The sequence below is a fragment of the Pagrus major genome, chromosome 19, assembly GCF_040436345.1.
Source record: "Pagrus major chromosome 19, Pma_NU_1.0".
NCBI lineage: Eukaryota > Metazoa > Chordata > Actinopteri > Spariformes > Sparidae > Pagrus > Pagrus major.
In genome coordinates this window covers 18,740,014-18,752,442 of record NC_133233.1, presented here as the reverse complement: position 1 = coordinate 18,752,442, position 12,429 = coordinate 18,740,014, and the positions used below count along the sequence as shown (strand labels likewise).

General features: G+C 42.6%; 1 protein-coding gene and 1 non-coding gene across 3 annotated transcripts; one reads left to right on the top strand and one right to left on the bottom strand.

The window, feature by feature from the left end:
* Positions 1–5,661: 5,661 nt before the first annotated feature.
* trnar-ccg (transfer RNA arginine (anticodon CCG)) lies at positions 5,662–5,734 on the bottom strand. The gene has a single exon. It is a non-coding gene; the product is annotated as a tRNA-Arg (tRNA).
* A 1,791-nt stretch (positions 5,735–7,525) lies between these two features.
* On the top strand, positions 7,526–12,273 carry myca (MYC proto-oncogene, bHLH transcription factor a). 2 transcript variants are annotated; one of them, XM_073488920.1, is made up of 4 exons: positions 7,526–7,746; positions 8,587–8,776; positions 10,229–10,913; positions 11,246–12,273. In XM_073488920.1, the coding sequence occupies exons 3-4, from the start codon at positions 10,262–10,264 to the stop codon at positions 11,878–11,880; spliced, it is 1,287 nt and encodes a 428-aa protein (XP_073345021.1). In that variant the 5' UTR covers positions 7,526–7,746; positions 8,587–8,776; positions 10,229–10,261; the 3' UTR covers positions 11,881–12,273. The 2 variants fall into 2 exon arrangements, with proteins under 2 accessions (XP_073345021.1, XP_073345020.1); XM_073488919.1 differs by lacking the exons at positions 7,526–7,746; positions 8,587–8,776 and adding an exon at positions 9,639–9,877.
* Positions 12,274–12,429: the final 156 nt, after the last annotated feature.

The following is a 12,429-nucleotide window of genomic DNA, read 5'->3' as shown; positions in this document are numbered from 1 at the left end:
CATGCTGACCTAAGAAAAAACAGTCTCATCAAAGGGGAACTAAAGCATCACAAACCAATGTAATAATAGATATTAAAGAAATGGGAAATTCCACAGTTGACATGCGACCTTTGTTTGAGTGTAAAGATACTTCTACTTTATTTGAGTATTTCCATTTTCTGTCATTTTGAGGGCAAATATTGTGCTTTTACTCCACTATATTTGTTTGTTAACTTTAGTTTCTAGTTACTTTACAGATTACATGCTGTATCCGAACCAAAGTAGCATATCTTTATATTGATTTATTTGTCAGCAAAAAAAAAAACAAAAACAAAAAAACAGTGATAACGATAATTAGGAAAATTCTGGCTATTTGATCCGATAATAGACCACAGTCCCATAGTACATGTATACACGTAAATATATCCACAATTTTCCAAAAAATAACTTTTGATACTTAAGTACATTGAGTAATATTACATGCTTTCAGACTTTTACTCAATTCAACTCAACTCATTTTTTCTTTTGGGGTCTTTTTACAACACTGACCTTTCCCTTCCACTCATGCAGAAGTATGCCATATGGCCTGTTTACAGTCAGTGTGAATGAAAACATGCCTCTGCGGTAGTTCAAGAGCTATGAGTCTACAACTTGAGCAATATTCAGTCAAAACAGTGAGTTGTTTGTGCGTCTGCCTGGTGCCTGAGGGCAGTTCTGCCGTGATTTTAATAGTTGACTCAGTCTTTTTACAGGCAGACATGCCTCTCCTTGGCAGCTGTAACTGAAGTCAGATGTTTACCAAAGAGCCCATACCTGCAAGTACGCTTAGAAACCTAAAGCTGCAATATAATTCTTTAATAATGTCGGGGATTGTTTTATTACATCTACTGCTAACTGTTCACAGGGTTGTGAATCATTGATGACTTTGTGGTTTTCTTTTACAAGCAGCTTTTTAAAAAGTCCAGAAGTGTGTTTAGTGCGGCAGGTATCCAGCTGTGTGTACTACAACTCACTCTGTCATAATAAAGCATGGAGAGTTGCCAAGGTATCCTCGTATGAATGCATTGACGTGTCAGTTTGTGTACGTTGTTGACACAAATCTGTATTTATTAGAATAATGGATGTGCACATCAACAATATTTTCATTCAGATCAGCAGGTTGTTTTTTTTTTCTTGCCGTTGCTGTACGAGGTGGCAGCTTTGGATAAGATCACTGGTATCGGCATGAACATGTTCATTTGGTGATTAATTTTCCCTGCCTTGAACAAAAATGTGTTTACAAGTTTCCCACACTAATAAAACTGTCCTTCAGCATTGTGTGGTTTGGTGATATTGGTTCTTAGCACATCCAAATATCTGTCTGCTTTTTTGATCTGATAAAGATGTTTTCATGGTGCTCTGACTCCATGTTTTGAGATTAGAAATTTAGAGGGAGTTGCTAAAGTTTCCTAAACTTGAACGGCACTTTTTAAAGACTTCGCTTAAAGACAGCTTGTCAACCTTAAAGGACAACACAATTCATACTGTTTTACTTTGTTTATATTTGGCGGACCCTGCCACCTTTCTAGCTTCAAATAGTGTTCTGGGGACCTTACTTTCCTCTGAGAAAAGCTTGTTTATTCACTCATGGAAAAAATACATATTTCTGAGTTTGTATTATTACCTCATTAATATTGTAAATATTAAAAGTTTGAGTTTGAATTTCTTCTCCAAAACTACATAATGCCCCTTTAAAACCCTGTCCAAAATAACATTTCATGTTTCATGGTCATTTTCAGGTAAGACGCCACGCCATCTAGTGGCCATGTAGGGGTCCAACAGCTCTTACTGCTGATTTAGATATGATTATCAAACCAGGTTCATTCAATTAATATACACTGTGCAGCTATATGATATTAAAGGAACAATACGTTAAAAAATACTGTCATTTACATTGGAAGATACTGACATAAGACATTCATGCTTTTGTCCAATTATTTGACTTTAGAGCAAGAAATATTAACTTCAAGCAGAGCGTCGTCTGTCTTTGTGGATAGACCCTCTGAATATGATGGGTAGTATTCACGCTATCCTCTCTTCTTGCCCTGTATCATCCTACTCATTTTTTCATATTCTCTCCTCTTGTTATGACGGGTCATCATCTCATAGCTCCTGGCTCGGGGCCCCGAATATAAAACAACATCACAAAACCCGTCAACTGTCGTCTGTCATACTGCGGGTGTGGTTTGTTTTTACTGAAAGTGACTTGACATACTGGCTGACCCAGTTTTCTCGGGGAAGTAAAAATCCATGGAAGTGATCCTGTTTCATGTGGAGGATACAGAACCGCCTGCACTTACCACAGATTGTATTATGTGCGTTTAGAGGACTGAATGGACTCCGAGGCAACAGGTGCTCAGCTGATTTTATTTCACACTTGTTGCTCCTCAACTATGAGAACTGATAAGTGGTTTAACAACTTAAGACAAAATGAAGCTTTTGTTAATGTTGTTCCTCAACAAAGCACAAACTGTTCCACTGTTGTTTTTGAATCCCGTTACTGAGAAGCCACTTGCATCATACGACTCCAGGTGCTGCCGGTTTCACAACAGTTTGTTATACAAGACATGATTATGTAACCACGCATCATGTGTGATTTAATAACAACTAAATAAAAAGAACAATGGACGTATTGTCACCTTGGGAACAGGATTTTAAAATCATTTACGAGGACTCATAAAAACAGTTGGCTAGAATGACAATTGAATGATGATTGTTCCCTTACAATAACAAGTCATTCTGTGTTTGTTTTTTTTAACCTGGGTCCCATTAGGTACAAATGTTTTGGAACTGGTCCCGTAGATCACCTCAGCCAGCTGCTGTGATGCAGGATGCAACGGCTGCCATGTAATGCATGAGGGCAACTTTAAGTGCAACACGATCGCCAGAATAAAAGTTTCAAAAGTACATTTCTGCAAACCACGGATTTGTTGAAACTTCACATTTCTTCATGTTGCAACTTTACATTTCTTCATGTTGCAACTTTACATTTCTTTTGGTTCAATTCTAAATTTGATCTTGTAACAACATTATGCTTATGCTCTGGTTAGGTTAAGGCACAAAAACCACGTGGTTAGGGTTAGGAAATCACAAATGCTAAAACGCTGTGGTCTCTTGTCAAAAAATATCCTGCGTATTTCACACTTTCAAATGCTGAATCGCAGACTTGAACTGTGGCTACTGGCTTGGCTGTCTTCTCGGATCTAAGTCCACCACCATCCCCTCCATCTTCTGATATGAAGTCAAGTTAAAAACATGTAACGTGAAGGTGACAGAGATGGACCTTATTGCTAAAGAAAAAACCTTTTTGTTTAACCAGAAACATGAAGAAACCGATATGTCGCTCTCGCCAAATTCACCAGACTCCATTTACAAAAACTAATTTTGGCATTGTAAAACACAGTTTATTCAAACTCAACAGAAACTAGATGAAACCTACCAAAACCATCTTGGTTCATCTTTCCGCTGTTTCAACAATCACCAACTCTTGTTTGGTCAAAATAAACCCTTCACTCACTCCCTACACAGCACTGAGACTAGTCTGATCATGGTCACAAATGATCTATTGCTTGCAGCCACTCAGTTTTAGTTCTCCTTGACTTTACTTCAGCCTTCGATACAGTGGACCCCAATGTCTTAATCAACTGTCTGAAAAGCTGCATGGCATCAGTGGTGTGGCACTGGATTGGTCAATCCTTCTCTGTAATGCTTGGAGATGCCTTCTCTTCTTGTGCTCCTTTATTTTGTGGAGTTCCCCAAGGATCTGTTTTGGCCCCCCTATGGTTTACTATTTACATGCAATCTATTTCCACTGCTATGCCAATGACACCCAATGTTATGTTTTCCAATAAAGCCTGGCACTTATGGATGCATCCTGTATTATGTTCTGCGTCACTGAAATTAAAAATTGGAGATCCAGAAACTTCCTGAAACTAAATGATTCAAAATCAGATGTTTTTATAATTACGCCCTGTTCCTGGAAATAAAGTGATTTTGGAGAGGTTGCTTTGTCCCTGTCGAGGTTAAAGTGTGTTTTTTAAATCTCCACTGTATACGTGAAGTTGAAGAACCGAATCAAAAATCACGAGTCTGTTGCTATAAAAGCAATGCAGGTTGGGGTGTAGGTTTGGTTCTGTAGCTGTTAGAGGCTGTGTCAATAACTGCCTGTTGTCACTGTTAATAATTAATGACACAATTAGCTCTTGAGTAGTCTGACAGACGTGCCATGCTCTCATTGTTGACTGCTTAGCTGGCATCCTCCTCTCACCGACTAAGCTAAACAACTATCGATTTTCCGTCTCGTACGAAGGCACCACGCTGAACTGTTTCCTCGCTGTATGATACTGAACACACCTTCGACTGTATGTGTCTAAATGCTGCCACATGAGGAAAACCATTGACTTTTGGCACAGTAACACACACTATAGCAGAGCTGGTGTAGCCAGTGTATGCTGAATGTGCTGCATATATATGTGTGCGTGTGTGTGTGTGATATATGTGAGACCACAGAACACAGGACGTTGGGTTTGTGGTCAGGAATGAGGGAAGTTAAGACAGGCAGCCTCTGAGTCAAAAGGAAGGACAACAGTTGGTGCCCATAGTGTGAAAATCTCCCTCATGACTCATTCAACAGTTATATATTTACAGTAACTGTTTGCTCAGTGGAAAAGGTGTGTGTGTGCTGCACAAGTACCCTGTACAGATTAGTAGATCTGTGCTGGATATAAAGATCAGTTCAATAAAAATAGTTAAGGCAAAATCTTCAGATTTTGCAGGACAGGAAGGAAGTTTTTTAATAAATAAAGTGATATATTCTTCTCTGTAAGAAGACTTTTGTTTAGTTTTGCTTTCTCTTTTAGTTTGATAAGTTGCTTCCTGTCTGTTTGAAGATGATTATGGTCTCTTTTCCTCCCCACGCTCAATAGTTTACTCTAAAGTGAGCACAGACGTCAGACCCTTACGCAGTCGTGGAAGAATTCAGATCATTCCCAAAAAACAAACACTGCACTAAAAACCCCACTTAGTAACAGTGTGTATGCATGCGAAATGTATCACAATTAAAGGGCCTGCTCATTGTGCAGTAAAATGTTCTCAGTATCGCTGCTGCATACGTTGATGCCGCTGTAGATGTTTTAAAAGTTGAGCTAATTTCAACTACTTCTCCTATGTACTGCTGGGTAGTTTAACCTATAGAAAAGCATTATATTGTAGAAGTAAATTTGGTGTACATGGTGTGGACACTAAAAGGGCGCTATACATGCTTAAATGTCACTGTCAGAATTCTGACACGCAAATGTGATGATGTAAAGCAAATTTAGTGCACTCGGGAGTGATTTCAGACAGGCTCTGTGATTGAGATATGTTCCTTCTCATGCATAAACGCCGAGTTGGTTAATCAGTGAGTCATGAAAATAATCACCTTTATAGGTTAATTACATTTTGCAGACGCTTTTGTCCAAAGTGACTAACAGTAATTCATACACTGATGGCCATGCAAGTTGCCGACCAGCACATCAGGAGCAGTTTTGGGGTTCAGTATCTTGCCCAAGGACACTTGGGTCAGCACGACATACAGACCAGGGGAATCAAACCAGCTTGCGATAACAAGGGGGGCGTCTACCCCTGAACCACAGCCCCTAAATGCAACCCAGATGGGACTCGAACCCACAATCCCCAGCTCCGGAGGCTGATGCCTTATCCATTAGGCCACTGGGTCATTATGTTAATCATTCAAGTCATTTTTGAAGCAGAAACTCAGAAGGAGAAAAATTTCAGTTTGTAGTTTTTAGGTTTACAGTGTGTTGTTTCAATTGTTGGTTGGACAAAAACAAGTTAAGGGGTAATTATGATGTACAGTTTTCATTTTGTTCTGTGGCTTTTTTAAGCCTAAACAATGAATCGATTAATTTAAAATATAATTGACAGATTAACCGATAAAGCTTGTTCCTTGTTCCTCCCCTCATGATTATAATGTGCTGCTGTCACTGGGATTGCTGGTGTAGTAGCGAGCTGTGGCTTGATTGTCATACGTCGTTCCTAGCCTCGTTTTATTTGCATTTTAAGATCATGAGACATCACAAATCTCCTTAGCTTTTCACTCTTACCTCTAATTGTCTTTCATTTCTTTTAATTTTTGAGTTTCTATAGATTCCCTGCAGGGAAATTTGCTTTTATTTGTTTAAGTGCCATATTTAATTCATTCATTCCTTTTTCAGCATATTTAATGTCTATATAGACCCACTTTGAATTGCCTTTGAGCATGAAATATGCTATAAGTGAATAAGTAAAGCTGCCTTGCATGGATTTGTGGTGCACTGCGATGGTTTCACTGCTGGGTATTTGCAGTAGAGGGTGTTAATAGTTTGCAGTTAGCAGAACTATTTGGTTTCTTAACTCGTGCAGGACTGAAGTAGCTAATTACTGTTTGTCAAGATTGCAAAGTAAGAAATTACAATTTGAATGGCTGGTTTTCATCCTTATAATATAGATTTTTCAGCACTGAGTATTAAACTGTCATGTCTTTAGCACTTTTTGCTATATTTATCATAATTTGTCAAATGTACAGTACACTGTTGATCAAAAGTGGTAGAACCAGTTCAACTGAGAGAGAGAGAGGGAAAAAAAACCCACAATCAAACCTCTCCCCAGTACCTTCGGTCTCCACTTATCAGAGGAAATGATGCCAGTCAGTCTCAAAGCTTCCCTCTGTGTCTCCAGGCGCTCTGCAAACACAAGAAACATCCGGAGCCGATAAACACAATGACCACAACACATGAGTCTGCTGGATACGATCGCTATCCTCCACACGGCAGTGTGAGGAAAGGAGAGAAGGGAGGGAAAGCGTACTGAGGACAGGAGAGAGGAGAGAGGGTGTCATTTCAGTTTGGGTTTTTCTTTTCCACTTCCTCTGGACTTCAAGCGATAACAAGAGAAATCATGAACTGTATCTCTCTTCTCTCCTTTTTCTGCCCTCTGGTCTGCTTTTCTCTCTGCAGTCACCCGCTCAACTATTGATTTATTTCTTCCTCTGAAGCCTGAAGAAGCCTGGGAGCATTATGAGCCACAGATCCCTCAGTGAGCCTATGGGCACTCCTTATTCATAGTACAATCTCACTTGGTCTTAAAGAAGTTGTGGATTAATGGACCAGGTCTAAAAAACACAATGTTCAAAGGGAAGTTTTGTGCATTAGTCAAAAATGTTGTCAGGGTTTTCTTTAAAAAACTGTAACTTGACAAACTAAAAGCATTTTAGAGAAAAACTGAGTAACGCTGCAGGTTCACTTCTTGTGTTGTTTAAATGTGAGGCTAAACTTTGTTTGTTAATTACTCTGAATGCTAAGAAAACAATGTTAGCTAGTGAATCCTTTATTCTAACAGTGTGACTGAGATCAAGATCTATTTGTTAAGAGACATAATATGCCTAAGAAAAACCATATAGGCCCTTCAGAATAAAAGCACAGATTAGCACAAATTAGACTGATTACATCCAGGTGGGGTTGTGGTTTTTCAGAGATCTATTTGTGTGTGTGGAGGCGGCAAATTGTCAGTACCAAGTTACTTTAAAGAAATTGGTTGTCATATAATAGTGTACCAAAAAAAGGCTGTAAATTGCTTCATAAATCCAAAGTCACCTATAATTTCTTTGATAGAGACTCTTTCTGTTACACTGGTAATGAGCGGTGGATTAATAATCACACATCTCTAACAGACTGGTATGATTACGCCCAGGTAAGACATCACACTTTTCTTTATTCCCATGACTGGTTCACAGGTTTATTCATCTTAAAGGATAAGTTTGCACAAATTATCAATATGTCATAGTCTACTCACCCTCATGCTGATGGAAACAACTGAAGTAGATGGAGACTTGTTTTAAAAAAGTAATAAAAACTGATAAAAGGAAGTCAAATATCTCCATACAGCTCGTACCCAAGATCCCAATTTAAAGCTAAATTCTTCACTGTAGCAGCCAAGCAGGAAGAGTCAGCATGCACCCAGTCTGAAGTTAAATCGAGCGCCAAGGGTGTAAACAACATCTTTCCAAATCAAACTCAGGACTTCCTAAGACTTTGATTAAGCCAGATGAGCTGTACGAAGCCATGCTGCAATGCTGTTTTGCTGTAATGCTTATATTTTAGTGTAATTGATGGGAGACAAACTCCACAGGTCTCACTCTGTGTTTTCTTGCTTACTTTAACTCACAATTATTATCATCTTTTTACTTACGCGGGTTGTGAGATGCCAATCCAATCCAACAAAACAAAAGAAACTTAATTGCAGTGGCTCATATGTCGCTAATAAATATGAGGTTTTTTTCAGCTAATTATAAATAGCACAGCCCAATTTGTCAAAGTCTGCATGTTAAGATACATTTGTCACTTAGTTCTCTCCAGAACTGTATTTTTTTAATGAAGTGACCCAGTAACCCCGATAAACAGCCCCACTAACCCACTGCACAGCCCAATTTTATGACTGAGACAATCATCCTCAACCCCAACAAGCTCTCACTTTCTTTAATCTGCTTTCAATCAATAACCTCTCGCTTCATGCATGGGGGGATTTTTCTAGAGTGTAAAGTTCACCTCCATCTGTGTGACCCTGCACCTACCTGGCTGCTGTCCCGCTGCCTGGAGCGCTTTGACCAGCAGAGGGCGCCCCGAGCCCGCTCAATCCCTCCCCCTCCCCAGCCCTCATCAGAGGAGAGGAGAGAGGAGAGGAGAGGAGAGGAGGGCACCACCACCACCTCCATCCAACTGCGGTACCCATCAGATTCCTTTAATTACTTCCTTCCTGTAGTTAATTGGTGCCAATCTGTCCCAACCCTCAAAAACCAGAGCTACATTACACGGTCAGGGACGCACAGATCATTTCTCGTGTCTTAACTGTGGTGCACGTTAAGTTACGCATTTTACACATTTATTATAATTTAGGCGTGTTGCCGGTTGAATTCACCTGTTTCAGCCGACTCAGAGCTGTCAGTGCCTGCAGACAGATCGAGGTAAGCTGCAGCAACCTGCGAGCATTTTTCCCTGAAATCGCTGCAGGAAAACGTGCAAATTAACAGCGTTTCTGCAAAATGTGATCAAAAAGCATGTGTGTTTTGTTTGTGCAAAAAAAAAAAAGCAGGTGAATTAACTGGAGTTTTAAAATCTCACTCGATGGGGACGAAATCTGCATGAAAAGACTCAGATTTCACGAGGTGGATCTGAACGTGTCGTGATATTTTAGGCGGGGTTGTAGTAAAATAACTCATCCTAATTATCTCCCACTACTACTGACATTAGTATTTTTTGCATGCCTCCCCGTCAATGGGAGCTCTCTACGCTACTATGACCCCTCCCACTTCGGCACCGAAATAGACCCGGAGCAAAAGAAAAAAAAGAAAAACACATCATCTGTGAGCGAAATTCACCGGCGAAAGTGCGTGTTTTGCGTTTAAATCAGCTGTTAGGGCGTGCGTGGAATTTTTCGAGGCGATAAAACTGGGGCGTGGACGCGAGTCGCGTGAGGTTTCAACGCCGGTGAGCGTTTCGCGGGAAAACTGGCGGAAGGACACGGCGGAGGGAGGGAGGTAGTGCTGCGGCGGTTTTTATTGCAGCCGGCTGAGCGCTCAGCTGTGATTCTCAAGCTGCTCGTGACAGACTGCGCGTCGTCCGCAGCGGCTCTCCCCGTGCAGCCTCTCAGCTCCCCATGCACGCTTCGCACCGCCGCGCTGAAAGCGACTGCAGCACCTCCGTGGAAGGATTTAATGCGTCTTTTCGCGTTGGAATAACTTTTCCTGCCCTGTATTTTTGTTTCGCTGCGCCTTTTGGGTCGATTTCGCCCCGTCTTCTTCCGCCGACAGTTTGAAATCTGAAAGGTAAGGGGAGGGAGAGGGGTTTCAGGAGCTTTGCACGTCACCTTCCCACACTAGTTTAGTTAGGAAAAAAAAAAAAAAAAGAGAAGCTAATTCATCACCAGTAGCTGTTTAAGTGAGGATGGGGTTCCCCCCCTTTTACGATCAGTTTCCCAGTTGAGCACCTGCTGCTGCAGCACTGGTGCATGCATGCAAGGCGTGCACACACGGGTGATGTTTTGGAGTGACCATGTGATGTTGCTCACAGGATCAGCACAGGCAGGCAGGCGGGCGGGCAGCTGCTGTCTGCTGTGAACCTGCACACATTTCAGAGTAAACATCTAATCGGGCTTGTTTTCCCTCCTCTTTAACCAGCTTCACGATAAGGAACACGAGAACACAGACATCATGCCGCTGAATTCAAGTTTGGCGAGTAAAAACTATGACTACGACTACGACTCTCTGCAACCGTATTTCTACTATGACAACGAGGAGGAGGACTTCTACCCTCAGCAGCTTCAGCCTCCGGCACCCAGCGAGGACATCTGGAAGAAATTTGAACTGCTGCCGACCCCTCCCCTCTCCCCGAGCCGCCGGCCGTCCCTGTCAAGCCTCTTCCCCTCCACGGCGGATCAGCTGGAGATGGTCACCGAGTTCCTGGGCGACGACGTGGTCAACCAGAGCATCATCTGCGACGCCGACTACTCCCAGAACCTCCTCAAGTCCATCATCATCCAGGACTGCATGTGGAGCGGCTTCTCCGCCGCGGCCAAGCTGGAGAAGGTGGTGTCGGAGCGGCTCGCCTCCCTGCACGCCGCCAGGAAGGAGTCCGCGGCGGGCGAGTGCGCGGAGCCCGCCGGCGCAGCCGCGTGGAGGCTGAACAGCAGCTACCTGCAAGATCTGAACACCTCCGCGTCCGAGTGCATCGATCCGTCGGTGGTGTTCCCCTACCCGATAGCAGAGACGCCCAAGCAGAGCGCAGGGACGCCGCCTAGTAAGGATTTGGGATTGGATACGCCTCCAAACAGCGGCAGCAGCAGCAGCAGCTGTAGTGACTCAGGTAAGATGCTCATCACGCCGTCACACCCCTCTGTGCAATTAGGAATCTCCCTCCCAAAGGCTTGTCCGCACTGTTCTGAATGAAAGCAGGTCAGCTCATTTTAATTCCTGTGATTTGCAGTCAGATTTCCAGGCGGGAGGTGGGGACACGCTGTCTGTTCCACCCATGTCATGTTGTTAGACTGCTGGGAGATTAGCTGGAGGGGATGGCTGCAGTGTTAAGCAATCAACTGATGTGGAAGGAGAGATTGCAGCCCCCCTCCCCACCCAGTGTGAATGCATCACAGAGAGTGACTGTTTTTGCTTTTTTTTTTGTGTGTGTGTGTGTTGCAGAAGATGAAGATGGAGATGATGATGATGACGAGGAGGAGGAGGACGACGACCAGGAGGAAGAGGAGGAGGAGATCGATGTGGTCACGGTGGAGAAGAGGCAGGCGGTGAAGCGGTGCGACCCCAGCCCGTCAGAGACCAGGCATCCCAGCCCGCTCGTGCTGAAGAGGTGCCACGTCTCCACCCACCAGCATAATTACGCCGCCCATCCATCCATGAGGCACGAGCAGCCGGCTGTCAAGAGGCTGAAGCTGGAGAGCAGCAGTGGAGGTAGTGGAGGAGGAGGAGGCGGCGGCGGTGGCCACAGCAGGGTCCTCAAACAGATCAGCAGCAACCGCAAGTGTTCAAGCCCCCGGACGTCTGACACGGAGGACTATGACAAGAGAAGGACTCACAATGTTCTGGAGCGCCAGAGGAGGAACGAGCTCAAGTTGAGCTTCTTCGCCCTGCGGGACGAGATCCCCGAGGTGGCCAACAACGAGAAGGCGGCCAAAGTGGTGATCCTGAAGAAGGCAACAGAGTGCATCTACAGCATGCAGTCAGACGAACAGACACTCCTCACTATCAAAGAACAGCTGAGGAGGAAAAGTGAACTTTTAAAGCAGAGACTCGCACAGCTGCAGGGCTCTCGTGCTTAAAGTTTGAATCATAGACTTTTTTGGCCTTTTTTTTGTTTTGTTTTTTTATGCAAGTTCAAGACTTAGGGTGTACAGTTGTCGTTGCATGCAAATGCAAAATGGATTAAGTTGTTTGGAATCTTGTTTGATTTCAATGTTAAAACTGCCTCAATTGAAGTTATGGGTGGATTAAATATTTAAAAGTTTATTTTTATTAATAAAATATTAAAAAATGGGGCTACCCTGATGAGGGCCCAAACTAAAATATAAATTTTTATGTTTTGTATATAATTAATATTTCCTAAGAAAATGTATTTTTGGATCTCAATTTGTCTGGATGTTCAGACCCAGTGTTTGGTTTTTTTCCATTATGTTCCTAGATTCTTTTTGAAATATAAAATGTTTCTTCTTGAATTTGTGTCCTTGTTCTTGCAAAGAAACACTTCACACATTGCATCATTGACATTAAAACGAGCTGGGGGGGTACATGTTGCAGCTGACTGGGTTCAACGGGAGGAGACGAGACACTGGAATGACTGCATGATTTGTATTAAATGAGTGACGTGGACT